At 51.7% G+C, this 14,901-nt stretch overlaps 7 protein-coding genes across 7 annotated transcripts; 3 read left to right on the top strand and 4 right to left on the bottom strand.

Annotated features, from left to right (window-relative positions):
* Window positions 1-1,169: 1,169 nt before the first annotated feature.
* On the top strand, window positions 1,170-2,149 carry TrAtP1_005751 (uncharacterized protein; the record flags this gene model as incomplete). The annotated part of the gene is made up of 2 exons (XM_014089086.2): window positions 1,170-1,477; window positions 1,588-2,149. 2 exons carry the CDS (start codon window positions 1,170-1,172, stop codon window positions 2,147-2,149), a joined length of 870 nt encoding a protein of 289 aa, XP_013944561.2.
* Window positions 2,150-2,510: 361 nt separating this feature from the next.
* TrAtP1_005750 (uncharacterized protein) lies at window positions 2,511-3,779 on the bottom strand (the record flags this gene model as incomplete). The annotated part of the gene is made up of 1 exon (XM_014089087.2): window positions 2,511-3,779. The coding sequence occupies one exon, from the start codon at window positions 3,777-3,779 to the stop codon at window positions 2,511-2,513; it is 1,269 nt and encodes a 422-aa protein (XP_013944562.1).
* A 305-nt stretch (window positions 3,780-4,084) lies between these two features.
* Window positions 4,085-4,869, bottom strand: TrAtP1_005749 (uncharacterized protein). The gene has a single exon (XM_066112844.1). The coding sequence runs from the start codon at window positions 4,634-4,636 to the stop codon at window positions 4,295-4,297; it is 342 nt and encodes a 113-aa protein (XP_065968930.1). The 5' UTR covers window positions 4,637-4,869; the 3' UTR covers window positions 4,085-4,294.
* On the bottom strand, window positions 4,778-6,280 carry TrAtP1_005748 (uncharacterized protein; the record flags this gene model as incomplete). Its single annotated transcript, XM_066112843.1, has 1 exon — window positions 4,778-6,280. The coding sequence occupies exon 1, from the start codon at window positions 5,267-5,269 to the stop codon at window positions 4,778-4,780; it is 492 nt and encodes a 163-aa protein (XP_065968929.1). The 5' UTR covers window positions 5,270-6,280.
* Window positions 6,281-10,092: 3,812 nt separating this feature from the next.
* Window positions 10,093-10,530, bottom strand: TrAtP1_005747 (uncharacterized protein; the record flags this gene model as incomplete). Its single annotated transcript, XM_066112842.1, has 1 exon — window positions 10,093-10,530. One exon carries the CDS (start codon window positions 10,528-10,530, stop codon window positions 10,093-10,095), a length of 438 nt encoding a protein of 145 aa, XP_065968928.1.
* Window positions 10,531-10,977: 447 nt separating this feature from the next.
* TrAtP1_005746 (uncharacterized protein) lies at window positions 10,978-11,448 on the top strand (the record flags this gene model as incomplete). Its single annotated transcript, XM_066112841.1, has 1 exon — window positions 10,978-11,448. The coding sequence occupies one exon, from the start codon at window positions 10,978-10,980 to the stop codon at window positions 11,446-11,448; it is 471 nt and encodes a 156-aa protein (XP_065968927.1).
* A 467-nt stretch (window positions 11,449-11,915) lies between these two features.
* TrAtP1_005745 (uncharacterized protein) lies at window positions 11,916-14,617 on the top strand (the record flags this gene model as incomplete). Its single annotated transcript, XM_066112840.1, has 5 exons — window positions 11,916-12,228; window positions 12,334-12,555; window positions 12,622-12,840; window positions 12,968-14,439; window positions 14,528-14,617. 5 exons carry the CDS (start codon window positions 11,916-11,918, stop codon window positions 14,615-14,617), a joined length of 2,316 nt encoding a protein of 771 aa, XP_065968926.1.
* Window positions 14,618-14,901: the final 284 nt, after the last annotated feature.

Genomic DNA, 14,901 nt, shown 5'->3' with positions numbered 1-14,901 from the left:
GGCATGTTTGCCTGAGCAATGCCCACGCGGCGATGACAGTTTTGTTGTCGACTGCAGTTTGAATCCTCGTCATGCGGTGATTAGGTGGCGTCCTGCAAATGCTGGCCCCCGCTCCCATGCTCCTATGCACTGTGCTGTCAAGTCGAGGCTATTCGAACCTTGGGCGGCACGCCACATGCTACGACTCTGGGGAATCCAAAACCTTGGGAGGCTAGCACGACGACTAACAATCTACCAGCTGGAGCTTATTCCCTAGCCCTAGCCCGCGCGGCATTGTAGCCCTACGGAATGGCCATTGAAACCAAGTCATCTCAGTCAGGACTCCCTAGCAAGTTGCTTTGACTGAGAAGGCTTAGACCTACCTGCCTGGTAGTACCTACGGCAGTGAATGACATCCGGTAGTAGTATCGCAACATTTTCGAGATAATCCAGCAAAAGAACGTATAGCTCTTCTTTCCTCTTCTTTCAGCTCAGCCGCCATGCGTCAATCAGGAGGCGCCACAGAGACATTGCTCCGATTAAACGAAAAACAAGACACAAAAACTGAGAAATATCCTGTCAAAACTTGTGTTATACATGGTAGCCAACCCGAATTGCCTTCATCACGGCCAATGAGGAACCGGCATAATGTAAGCAGGCAATCGAGACCAGCAAAACTTGGCCTCTCTCGCCCCAGTGGAATGGTTCAAGGCGGGAAGCCTATAGAGATAATAAACACATGCTCATTTGCAGAAAATCACCGGTTGAACGACCGTTATGACGCAACTGCACCAATGACGCTGCGCTGCCCTGTTCACTGATATGCATATCCATTTCCAGGGTGCAGCGGCGCCATATTTTTTTTTTCCTTTCAAGTCTTTTTTATGTTTTTTTCCCGCTTTCTTGACGAACATGTTCCTTGCACCGTAGTTGAAGTCGTATTATCTGAACAATGTGCGACCAAGTGTATGTACTTTGTACCGCAAGAAGGGAAGGGAAACAGAAAAAGATCTGCGCGCCAAGCGACTAACTAGGCCTGCCCAAAAAAAAAAAGTTTAGGGTGGCGGGGCGCTACTCTTAACATCACCTGCACACTTTTGATAGAATCGCATAACGCGCCGGACATTGGAAACAAACGCCCTGCCTGCGAAACCGCCCTGTATCAAAAACAAAAAAAAAAAAGACAAACCATGGCGCCAGAGGCTCTCCACGACGAGGCTGACATGAGCTCTACCTCTTCAGCTACCGCGGAGATGCCCGGCGTCGAGGCCGCCGCGAGCTCTGTAGACGAGAAGAACCCAGTCTCCAGCTCGAGTGGCCAGCAAGCGCACGTGTCAGACGCGAACGCAGAAGCAAACCAGCAGAACGGCAACGACGACGGCGATGTTGTTGCGGCGACGGCGCAGGCGCCTTCAGCGCGCAAGGCCAATGCTAACCTTTGTGGTGTTTGCGAGATCAAGCCTGGCAAATACAAGTGCTCGCGGTGTCGGCTTCCATAGTACGTCTTCCCCAATGAATCGGTCTCTCTTTGCGCTATCATGTTTCTGTGTTTGTAAAGACAGATAGAGAAAAGTCAGTATAGAACAATGGTCTAACTCGTCGTTACAGTTGTTCAGTCCCATGCAGCAAAACCCATCAGCAAAACCACCCTCCCGATGCTCCAAAGCAAGAAAAGCCAGCAGACCAGACCCCAAATGCGCCTCCTCCACCAGCAGCAGCAGCAGCACCCATCGATCCCTCAAATCCCTTCAGCGCCCTCGCCACCTCAGACAAGCTCCAGCTCCTCTTCAAGAAATACCCAAACCTGCCAAACCAGCTGCTCGAGATCCACAATGCCACCCAGCCCCCGCCAGAATCCCCAGACGCCGCTTCCAAAGCCATACCGGCCTCCCTGATGAAGGGTCTCCCCGCGAATAGTTACCACAACGGTGTCAAGGGCCAGTGGAACCACGACATTGGCATCAAGAACGGCAAGGCTGCGCTGCGAAGGGCGAGAAAGGCGAGCGGCGAGGACGGCGAGGCGATCCGCGAGTACACGGAGCTGATACTGCATATTATGAACCAGACAAATGATAGGAACGATGCTGTGGCCTATGTGCAGCGCCAGATTGCCGAGCAGGACACTGCTCTCATCGAGCGTCTGCTGGCAGAGGATCGACGAAATCAATAAGATGTGCAACAAAGGACACGAAATAAATTTGCTGAAAATACGTTACATTTATTGAAAAACATAGGCTTGAGAGCGAGGCTTATGCGACTTTTTCGGGGTATAATGATCTTGGCCGATATAAAAACAAAACTTCCCTAGGTATACAACATACATCGACTCGCTTCCTTTTACCATCTCACAATCATATACAACAGCAGCCATCTCTCTCCATTACCGATGTATACACCCAACATATATTATCATTACATCATTCTCTCAATCATTAATCATCCAATCAGATTATTCAAGGTACATATTGAATCCCTTCGTCCCCCATGTGTGGTGGATATGTAGTTCTTTCGGCTTTGCCAAATAAACAAGGCTAACGCTTAAATCGTGCAAATAGTCCTCCTGCTTTCGCAAGGGGAGATTTGGGTGCTTCGACGGGCGACTCTTCGTCCTTCTCTTCCGTCGGTGAAGAAAGTTTGTCGCTTTTCTTGCCAAGGTTTCCGAGCTTGGTTCGCAAAGCCCACCTCGATTCAGACTTGCGCAACGCATTTTGGCTTGTAGTAGCTTTAATTGGCTGTTGCGGTTGCTGTGGTTGTTGTTGAGGCTGTTGCTTCTGTTGCTGCTGCTGAAGGATGGCGACTTCGTCACTCTGAGTCCAATCCACGCGGTGCTCATCGGCATTGACTGGCAGAACATCAGAGTGATTGGCAACTGATTGATTCTCTGCAGAGGACAATGATGCTCTGGCGGGTTCGGGATCTGCTGATATCATCATACCGAGGATAGCACCGACGCTTCTCCTCCGCAACACCTTGTCTGGCTCGTCTTTGGATTTGCGATGTTCTTGGAATGTATGAGCAATAGCTGAAGATGCTGGCTTCTCGTCAATCTCGGCCGTAGTGGCGAGTGTATGATTGTGCTGAAACTGGTTCCTCTCGTATTGTCGCTCTCTCATACTCTGCACTCTTCTGAGTGCCTTGTTCTGCTCAGAGGGTGTCAGGTCCGAGGCCACCATGCTAGCCATTGCATTGGGGCCTTGCATGTGGAATTTCATGGCCTGCCTGGACAACTTGTGTAGGAGATGCTTCTCCGTTACCGTCTCGGTGGTAGTCGTCCGGGCAAACTGCGAAGCAGCAAACTGAGGGACGTGGCGGTAGTTGGATGGCGCTGCATCCTCTGAATTTCTGTTGCTAGACGATGAGGTAGAATCTTTCCTCCCAACTTTCTGAAGCTTGTCCGCCGTGGGCGCATGCTCGCTTGAATCTCGAGATATAAGTTTGCCATGTGACTTTGATGCCGTTACTTGCTTCTTTTGTATAAGCGTAGATGGGGCAGTTGGTCCCAAGGGGATTCCGTGCTGCCCGGGATGCAGGACGCTCGCATTCCGTGCCGCAGCTGCGGCGTTTGCCTGTCGTTCGGCTTCGACTGCTGCCCTGGCCCGCTTCTTCCTCTCTGCAACAGCTCTTTGTTCCGCTAGCACAACCTGCAGCCGTCTCGTCAAGTCTTCAGGATCAAGCGCTTTGGATTGCCGCGACTGTTTCGAGGCCTGGTTGCGCGAAGAGCCTTTTACCGGGCCTCGGTACGGCATGGGCTGGTGAGCAGCCATTTTGACATCATGCACGTAGTGCGTCTCATAAAACATGGCGAAAGATGCGTTTCTTGGTTTCGGAGGGCCTAAAGTGTAGTTTGTTTCGTCCCTTTTCCGTGTAAATAATGAATACCAGTGTTGATGCTATTTAGACACAATGGCTAAAGCCGCATTGAGAGAGTGCTCAGCAGCAGGAGTCGGTGGCAATATAAACGTATGATAATGAGACTTTCGGTAAGCTGACGTTTAAGCCAGGATCGTATGGGAACAGCCCACGCAAGCTAGGTTCAGAACGTAGGTTCAGAAAAGCCTAAAGCAAAAAAATGAATCAGGAAACGAACGGCAACAGGGAGTGACAAGCAAGCCTCGAGAGGATGGGAATAGCGGACATGATGAGTACTAAATATAAAATGCCAAGTGTGTGTTGTGGTAGCAACAGGGGTCCCAAAAATAGAGACGACGCATATTACTCCGTTGCATGCCTACCTATGTGTATACCGGAGATCCATACACGCTCACGCCTTGACTGACACAGATCCGTCTGTTTCTCACACCACCCTTTGAAAAAGTCATGCAGCCGAGAAGACGGCTGTGGAGGGCAAATTGGGGCTCTTGCGGGTCTGAGGAGCAACAACAGGGCAGAGCAAGGTATACGGGGCCAGAATGCGAACAAAGGCGGGCGCGTTGGGAACAGTAAACAAAACAAAACAAAAGAAGCACATATGGCACAGACGGCAGGGTAATTTTGGATTGTGCGAAATGTCTTGTCTCTTGGCGAAATCAAAGGGCCTGGCATGGGGGGCAGTTGGCTTCTTTTTGTCTCTGATGCTTCCTCTCCTCGGCCTCCTCCCAAGGCACGCGATCACGAGGAGCTCTGCAAGCCGGCCGGCGCCAGCGTCCAAAAGAGCCATATGCCTGGTGGCTTTTCCACGGGGCACCTGCGTCGACTCACGACTCGCCCAGCGGCGTTAGCAATGCGAGCTGTTGTCATCGTCCCGTCTGGCTTCCCACGCTTCCCACCTCTAGCTCGCCCAGTTCAAGGGGACCTACAGCTAAAACCTCGCGCATACCCCTGCCTGCAGCGCCGTCGCCGGCCTCGATTGGCCCAAGGGAAGCATTGCAGGGAGAATGGGGCATGCCGGCCTTGCGCGGGCCATACAGAGCTCGGCTAGACGAGCGACTTTGCGGAGGTGGCTTGCGGTCACTTGACGGTGCAGGGGTTGAGGGGCTCTTCCGACCTGTGCCTTGGATGCGCCAAACAGTTGCTTATTCTTGCGCTGCGTCTCCATGGTCTTGTGAGGTGCCCAAGGGCTGCCACCGCCCGTTGATCGCTCGGCCGTGTGGCAGTCGACGTCGGCCACGGGGCGGATAAGGCGCCTCGGCCAAGACGACGATGCTTTCTGATCTGGCGAAAACGCGGTCAAAAATAAGCGACCATGCCAGAAGTAAGGGCCGAGGATACGAGCAGATGCAATACGACGCTCAGATGGCCGTCCGTCAATCGACGAATAGCGCCGTTTTGTGTCATGAAAATGGATCGGCATCCAGGGCCCTCATTGCTCTACCCCAGCATTGCCGCTCTCTGCCCTACTCGGCACTCCACTGTGGTTCATTTATGCGGATGAGCGCAAGCAGCTTCAGCATCCAATCAACTGCTGGTTGACTGCCGCGCCAACCAAGCTTTGGATTAAAGCCAGCTGAGCGAGCTATTGTTTCGTAGATCTAGCCTATCCTGGGGAAACAGCATCCATCCTTACCAAGGCCGCCCATCGCGCCAAGTCTCCAAGATGGCACAGGGACGATTTGCAGACCATTTCTTTCGTATGTAGGTTTCGACCGTTGAGCTCTCGTTGGCCGGAGCGGTTTCCGCCAAGCAAGGATCCCAGCCAGGCCAGCTTGGAAGAATAAAATTGGCAACGCCCGAGCCAAAGCAGCAACAAAGCCCAACGAGCTGTGCGTAAATTCGAGGGGCGCCAATCACAAGCTCCCAACGGGCGTCCGGGTAGCATTGAAGGCATATACACAGAAGGTGGAGAAGCTGCAATGGGGCAAAGTGAAGCGGCCGCAAGGAGCGATGTCACGGCAGGGCTCCGCTGTGCACCCACCAGCCATTGCCGCGTCTGCTTGCTCGTGCGCTGAGGCATCTCCATAGCTGTCTTGCGGTGCCATCATAGGTGTCTGAATTCGTCGTCTTGAGCTCACTTTTGGTGGAGTGGCGTATCTTTGCGGCTCTTGGTGGGAGGACGTTGGTGGCAGCGCGCCACGGCCCGGGTCGAAAATAGGCCGCCACATATGGATGCTAGTATGGTGCTGAGATGATGGATGGGAGAAATTTGGTTTTCAGCTGCTTGGTGTCATATTATTGGACTCAATTCATCCAGCTCAGGCCGTTTCAGATGCTGTTGAAAAGGTTCAAGTTCCTGGCTGTGAGGAGCCCAGTAAATATATGACAGTCCAGTTAGTCCACTGCTACTGCCCAGGGCGCAGCTTCCTCCGTATTATGATGGCGGATATGGGAAAACATATTGCCAGCGTCCTAGCCAATGAGATTAATCAATACCTACCTATGCCGTAGCATTCAACTACACTGGCCTCAATTTCCATGGTGTCTACTACTATCCCCCATTACCGGCTCTGGAGACCAAGTAATAGCCTCAACGATCGTGGCACGTGCCTTTCATCTCAACTACAATGCACATACAGAATACCGCTTAATCTTTCTCAGCATTGGTATCTAAACAGTAACTACGGAGTCGTCTCTCGTCAATTCGCTCGCTGTAGACGTAAACTGCCATGCTCGTAAAATACAAGATGAAGTCCCAAATATCCACTAATGCCAGGTGGATCTGCGCGGCATGACGATGCGAGATCCAGCCGGTGAAAGGACCCCATTGGCGCAAGAGCTTCGCCGAACCGCGTATCAACAAACCCTTAACCGGCACTTCCGATCGGGTACCTGTAGTTTGAGATGCTCGTGCTAGTGTTGATTATTGTATCATCAGATTGCACACATGTGCCGAGTACCTAAGGTAGATGTGCCATGCAGTTTGAATGTCTCTTGTGCAGTCACACGCCCAAGTACCTCTACAATCCACAGTGAAGAAGTCGTTCCAATAAAACTCGCCTTGTGCATATACAATTGGCGTCCATGATGGATAGGTAGCATACGTCACAAAGAAGAAAAAAATCTAAACATCCACTCAGATTCGTGTAAGTGCATACGAATTTAAGATTCCCGCATCTCACCATCCGGCTGTATCGGCCCCTGAAAACCCGTTAAAATTTATGGATATCAGTCCACCAGCAGCCATGGGTGCCTTGACGTCATAGGATAATAGGCCAAGGCGAAATGAAAGCAGCGTTTCAGCAATTTCAATTTTCAGCTTAATCTCATGAGCCTCAAGTGTGTCTGGTATTGGTAGATGCAGTACTAGTACGACTTGTGGCACAGCTGACTTCAGGGGGGGATTGTTTGAGATGAAGATTTCAAGGGTTCTGCTAGTCGACTCAAGGTTGCCTTTACAAGTATGACTAGACGCCGGGGGGGGAATCTTCAGCGCTGCCGGTTTTAGTATGGTTAAATTTGATAACTCGAAATCATTCGGTTTCAAAATTATATTGCATCTGGATTTAGACGGCCACGCTGAAAAGAGCGCCCAGCACGCTGGTTCTCGTATCGACAGGGGCAGGGCTAGTAAATAAGAGGAGATTATCTTAAGACAGCGATGCTCGACATCCATGTAGACAATCGCAATCCATGCCAGGGTTTACATAGCATCACGAGTGAAGTTGCACTTACCTACTTGAGTCACACATCATAGATACCCCATACAAACTTGCGTGGAGTGTCAGCGGGGAATCTTGGCTTGGAGGAACTATTGCAAGCATTGTGTAACTGAATACCGGGTAGGGCTTCCTTTTTTAATACGAGGTGTCTTTGCATTACAGGCACTTCCTTTTCGAGCAACTGAGCGTAGTATTTGGGGGCTGCTCTGTGCTTCATGTGTGCTAAGCAGCGTCACATTCGAGCCACATAAAGTTTCCGAAGGGACTGATGAACAACATGTCAGGGTCTAAAAGCGGCTGGTCTTGGTTCAGGACGGGGCCGAGGTGACAGGCCCGGCACCGAATTTTGGTGGCAATCTCTGCCGCTCTTCTCGCGTGGTCAGCAAAGGGAATATCTCTTGCCGATCCCAACTTGAACGCTGCCAGAATGGTCTCGTGAGTGCTACGGTGGTACGGATACTTTCAAGCGTTGTGGTGAGGTGAATGGTGCTTTAAGGATTGCCTCTGAAAATAGAGGTTTAACAACTTGAATCTGGTGGGCTTCCAGCATATACCTCCATGTACCTGTACGGCTAATCCACTAGGTATGCAACTACTATGCAGCTACTATTATGGGAGAGGGGTAAAATTGCCGAGCACAGAGCCATGGTTGCAGGATTTCTTTTACTCCTAGTATGTATTTCTTTCAAGAGCTTTTGCGCGTGGTGTGATGTGATGTGATGCGATTGTGGATCTGCTCCCGCGGGCATGGATCCAATCGCCAGGAGCCGTGTTCCCACGGTTCGTTGCGCATTGAGCGATGGGCGATGGGGCCTAGAATCCCACGTGCTGGCGGCCTAGCAAGGCGTGGCTTGAGGGGCGCTGAGGGTCCGTGATGACGACCTTGCCGCGTTTGGACGGCCGATATCACGGGGAAAAGACGGAGGCAAGCCCGGCGTGCTGGGTCGCTGAAAGAATCTGACGGCTGCGGGCAGAGAGGCGGGAATGGTAGGAAATGGCAATGCTTTACTGAGCCTCTGCAGAGCCCAGGAGGAAAAAAGTAGAAAACAAAGAACAGAAAATGAGTGGAAAAAGAGTAAATGGAAAAGTAACTAGACCGTACCATTTCCTAAAGCGAGCCTCGAGTCAAAACACGAGACGAAACGGCGAGGCGCAATTGGGTGGAAGCTCTACTGCCGGTAGGATGCCGGCCCTCCTCTCCATGCGGAAATGTCGCCAGATGAGCGAATTTGCTCCAACAAATAATGCAAAAAAAGAGAAAGTCGAGTCCAAAAAGAAATTCGCCGTAAATCTGAGCCGTTGCATGCAGGCCATTGATTGCGCTGGCCTGCAATTGGACAGACTTGAAGGGCAGCCTGGGATGGCGCCCATGCGTGGTGACAGCTATCGCCAATGCGCTTTTGTGTGGCGTTTTTTTCTTCCTCTTGGTGTCTGAAGGGGTGAGACGAGGGAGCTGCAAGGGGCCTAGACGCAGCCAAGGCGGGGAGGTGATGGAAAAAAAAAAAAAGCCATGCAAAGGATGGAGCAGATTTGAAATGCATTGTATATTTTGTGATCCACCAATCTATCGGCGTCCAGTTGTGGATGTTGTTAGTGCGAACAGCTGCGTTTTACCGAGTGTCTGCTTTGAGACTCGAAGGTGCGTGATGATTCTCTGGTGACTGTACTGCCGCCTATTAATAGGCATCGGATGCCAATAGCATTGATCAATCTGATGCTGCTCCAGACACTACCCCGTATTGCCCTTGTTTTACCAAGCGGAGCAAAGATGGCGGTGCTATTGAATGCCGTGCTACCTACCGTGGGTGCAATAGAAAGCCATCACCACAGCTTCACACATGCCAAGGGAGTAGAGCGCGGCAAAGGCACAAGACAAAAGGCCCCATTTGCCAGTTCGGCGAACCTCCCTCCTCCGCCATGCATATTGCTTGGGCAAGTACCGCTACTTTCCCTTGTGCCCGTCCTACAATTGGAACAGTGCATATATCCATTCATGCAATGAACTGCAAGATGGCTAGAATGAACCAGTTTCGGCCATTGACCCGTCTCTAGTCTGCAGTGCTTTTCTAGCTAACGTATACAAACCACATCCAATTGATCTGATTCGGTCCCTCGTAGTCTACATATGGGGCTGTTCGGGAACGAAATGCTTGCATGCCTACATGTCGGTACTAACTCACTCTTGCTCCTACTAGTACTCTCAACGTGCTATCGATTGAATTGCGAGGCGTCCGTCTCTTCGGTGTACCTACAAGTAGTAGCATCTGCAATGCTCCCCTCTTTTGGTATAGGCCAATTAGTTTCCAGGTGCTGTCTCCAATGCATATACTTGCCAGCTAAGGGGACCCCAGACGCCTCGAGAGCAAGAGGTCAGAACTTAGTTTCTTGGCCACCAGCCGGGGACCCCTCTTTTGAATTGCTGCACAGCCGTGTTGCTGTTGTTCTACGGAGGCAGATTCTGGCGTGATTTCTGTGAGATCCTATAAATCCTCAACGGTGGTAGGTAGCACTAGTATGGATAGTATTAGGTAGGTAGATGGGGAAATGGTATCAATCAATCAATTAGCTGAAATACAGGAGCCTATAGGAGCGATAGGAACCGACAACGCGCTGCCATATCGGCATGGACGTCGATTCTGGCGCTAGACTTGAAGCCCTGGCCCCATTTGGCGCCGATAAAGCTACCAGACATGCACCTAAGCACTGCTAGCGGTGCTACGCCGTCCGCTAGCGGGCCTCGTCGCAGCAGAGCTCCGGGCTCAGGCTCGGGCTCAGGCTCAGGCTGGGGCGGCACACCCTTCCTGCGGTGCTGCGTGTGAAAAGCCGCGCTCGCTCTCCCACCAGACACCCGCGGCGTACTGGGTACCGCGTGTCCCTGGCCAGCTCTGCCTGCCCGCCTACAAGAGGTGCAGGCCTCGCTCCCACGCCGCCGAGGTAGCAGTACCTCGCGCTCGTCCTTTGTGCCACCACCTCCATTACCTCCACCACCACCACCACCACCACTAGCAACCTCCGTCATATCTCAGCCGCCGTCGCTGCTCGGCCACGTTTTGCCTCTCTCCTCGCACAGGCTTGAATTCCCCGGGCCTGGCCATCGCCGTCTCCATTTCGCTTCGATCCTCGTGGGCTACCCGGTGTGGGCTTGGTAAGTGGTGCCTCTAGCTCTGCTGTGTCGATTCACTAGTGGCCCCCAATGGCATGGATTCGATTCGCATCTATCTTCAATAATCCCTTATCCGTCTCCTCACCTCCAAACATCGGACCATTCCCATATCTGTGACAGCCTTCTTAGCTCCGATTTTTTTCTTCTTCCACTTGGCCATCCTCTTTACTCCTCTCTGTTCCTCCCTGCTTTCACCCCTCCCACCATCATCACCATCACCATCACCGTCAAACCATCTCTGCCTCTCGTCCTTTGCAGCTCATGTCCGTATCCGCGCTGTGGTCGCGTCTCTAGACTGCGACAATGGTGCCACCCAGCGCATCCCAGCAACCCTTCGCTTACACGGCCACAGACCGCAGCTCCTCCGGGCCCCAACGTCTGCGCACCGGCTCCGAGACCCCAAGTGCTGCGGCAGATCGACGCCCTTCCGCGGCGCTCAGCAGCAGCAGCTCTTGGTCGAGGGCCTCGGCGACATCTGCTGATCAAAGCTTTCCCTCGCGCACAAGCTCCGCCGCCGCCTTTGCGACCAACCCCTCGCTCCCTAGCTCTAACCGTGATTCCTTCATCTCGATTGTCGACGATCCCTTCTTCCAGAGCCTGGACAGCCCAAGCACCCCTACCGCTCCCGCCGCCGACACGTACAAATATCTCGAGTCCGAATCAGAGACATTGACAGAGATTCCCTTCTTCTCTCCCGAGACTCCTCGCAGCAACAGATATGATCACGAGGGGCAACAGAAGCTACATTGGCCACCCCCCGTCGAGAGTCGTTGACAATTGGATCTTCCCCGTTTTGGGTACGTTGCTGCGCACAGATTGGATATCAAGAAGGAGATGGAGAGGAAGCCAAAAGAAAGGAAACGAAACCAGCCCTTTACCTTTTCAACTCCACAATTAAGCTCGAGCATGGCAGAAAAAAGAAAAGAAGAGAGAAAAAAAAGATGTTGCTTCAACGCAGTTGGAATGCCATGATGCGCACGTCTTGCTACTGCATCGCATAACAGACAGACCAACTCTCAGCCAGCGCTGATCATCTAACCTTGCTCGTCCATATTTCACATCCTTACCACTCCGTCCCCACCCAATCATTCATTCATCAACCCCTGCCTAGACCTGTGTCGCGGGGCTGCCAGCCAGGGGTTCACCTCTCTTCATCTTGGTTACATTGATGAGACATTCTGTTTTGAGACCGCTTCCATGCTGACCGTTACCGCAACTCCCAGTCGCAGCAAACCTCCGCCATGGAGAGCTACAACATCGCCATCATTGGCGCCATGGGCGTCGGCAAGTCCACCTTTGTGCAACGAATTCTGGGCTTGTCGCGCCCGCCCATATCTACCGCGTCCAGCGTTCGCATCAACCTTGATTCCACCTCTTACATGATAACGCTCCTCGAGCTGGACCTGGATTCGTTCGAGCTGAATACAAACACACCACACCCCATCCAGTGGCCAAAACAAATCAACGGCCACATCGTGCCCCGAGTCGACGCCGCCTTGGTGCTCTACGATGTTACGAATAGGGACACCATCCGTGAACTTCCTCAGACGCTGGGTACGTTGGATGAGCAAGCCCCTTGTTACCGCGTCGTCGACGTGTCGATGAATGCGCACAACGTATCGCTGGAGCAAACTGAAGCTAATCGGTGATTCCCTGCAGCTGCTTTGATGAATTCGAACATGCCGGCCGTGTTGGTCGCGAGCAAATGCGAAGCGCCCGAAGAAGAACAAGAGGTCAATGCAGATGAATTGGCGAACCATACGCTCTTCAAACCTGTTTTGGCCCACTATAAGATCTCCTCCACCAGCCCCGACATAGATCGAAGCTGTTTGCATGCCATTCTCAGGGCTGCCGTCGCTCATAGAAGGGGCATGTCACCACGTACGAAACGCGATGCTCACCCTATCAGATGCATACGAGATTTGCTCATGCTGACAAATTCGTTAGAAGAGATTGAGATTGGCGAGATGGTTGCTGCTCGCAAGAGGGCGCAATCGGCCGCGAACCTCGACGCCCCCGATACTAGCAGCCGCCCGGTCAGCCAAGGGAGACATAACCGTGCGAGCTCGGATTTTTCGCTGCTTCGCGGCTTCCAAGCCCCGGGCTCCGGCACTCCTGGTGCCGACGGCCATTTGCAGAAACCGGCGTCCAGGAGTCCACACCGAGGTTAGTATTACTCATTATAGATGGGACAATTTACGAAATTCCGGATCCCGGAAAGCTTACCGCGACGTCAACATCCTTGAGCTTCAATGGCAGTTGTTGTGGGTCCAAAGCTGACATTGCCCCTTAGATGCCCGTGGAAGCGATGCCTTCCTTGATGTTGATGAGTCCGACACGGATTCTCGTCGATACTCGGACGACATTCCCATCTTGCAGCGAAACGACGATGTTGTTATAGAAAAACAGCAGAAGAAGATGACGGGTCTGTCATTCGACGATCTCGTAGATCGGCTGCTGGCGCTGCGCCTTTCCAGGGCGGACGCCAACTTCACTGATGTTTTCCTCTGTCTGTATCGAAAATTTGCTGCTCCTGGAAAGCTCTTTTCCGCAATCCTGATGCGGCTGGATCGCGTAAGGGATGACAAGACGACGCACCACCTGACCAAGACAGCCACTCAACTGAGAATCATTGAGACCATGGCCAAATGGGTGTCTACGTATCCCGGCGACTTTGCTCGTCTAACCACGCGACGAAACTTGGATGAGTTTATCAGATACCTTTCCACGGAGCCAATCTTCTGCATAGCTGCTAGGCAAATGCACCGGAACCTTACCCTCCACGTGATAGAGGACGATGATACAGGCTGGGCCAATGCCGACGATGCTAATGACCAGCTGGCCAGCGACATTCTTTCTAAAGAATTGAGTGAGCTACCGGCGGGGCTGACTGCCCTACAGTTTGAGGAAGACGGCAATTTTGAGCGACCATCTGTGAGCTCGGAGAACCTCAACAGAGTAGTCGGCAGTGGTGGCCAAATACAGCTCTATTCATACGAAGATTATGAGAGAGAAGCCAGCACCTTGGACCCCACAGCTCAGTTACCGATGAATAAGTTTCGTTACCGCATCTTTGTCGAAATTAAAGACGACGATATTGCAGATGAGCTGACCCGGATCGACTGGATCATGTTCTCTTCCATCCGAATCCGCGATTTTGTGCGTCACGTCAGTTTACCGGCCAGCCAAAAGGAGAGCTGCAAGAGCTTGAACAACATAAACCGCATGATCAACCACTTCAACCACGTTGCCAGGTGGGTTGCCAATATGATTCTCCTACGAGACAAGGCGAAACACCGAGCAGTTGTTCTCGAAAAGTTTATGAACATTGCCCTCAAGCTTCGACAGCTCAACAACTACAACGGTTTGGCGGCCGTCTTGGCAGGGCTCAACGGAACGGCAATCCACCGCCTTGCTCAAACAAAGGTTCTGGTCTCGCCAGACACTCATAAGAAGTTTGCGAGATTGCTCATCTTGATGGGTACTCAGAAGAGTCACTTCGCTTATCGACTGGCCTGGGAGAACTCTCCCTTGCCCAGAATTCCCTTCATTCCCCTGCACCGCCGTGATCTGGTGTCTGCCGAGGAAGGCAGTAAAACACTTGTTGGGCCCAACGGCGACCGCATCAACTGGAAGAAGTTTGAGGTCCTTGGAGAGGTTCTTTTGCCGCTCATGAAGAGCCAGGGCACACCATACCCTAACCTTTCCAAAAATGACAATGTTCGTGAGCTGATATTGAGCTGCCATATGACAACTGACGACGAGGTAAGATATGCACACGCACTCCTAAATATAGAATTTTTTTTGTTCAGAATTCCCCTAGCCCGCATGCTAATAATGACTATGATTATAGGAAATTTATCAACGAAGTATTGTTGTAGAGAGTTCCTCGTCAGGAGGACCCTTGGAGCCAACCAAGAAGATTTTTCCATGGCTTAAATAACCGCTGAGGCGAGGAGTTTTTTTTTCATTTCTTGGTTGTAACAAAGGACACATAAAAAGACTGGGGTTTTTTTTAACAATTTTTTTTTTTTTTGGACACGATTTTTGGGTAGCGACAATATTTTCTTGCAGGCTGGGCGAAGGAAGGATTTACAGCAAAACATAGACTCGAGAATTTTTCTTTTTGCTATTTTCTTTCCTTTTCGTTTTTTTTATATAGGCCTGCCTCTCTTTCATTTTTTTTTTCCTCGTTCAAAGACAGTTATCAGATGGCATCACTGCGGT

This window comes from Trichoderma atroviride, chromosome 3, assembly GCF_020647795.1.
Source record: "Trichoderma atroviride chromosome 3, complete sequence".
Lineage (NCBI taxonomy): Eukaryota > Fungi > Ascomycota > Sordariomycetes > Hypocreales > Hypocreaceae > Trichoderma > Trichoderma atroviride.
This window is presented reverse-complemented; position numbering and strand designations above follow the sequence as displayed.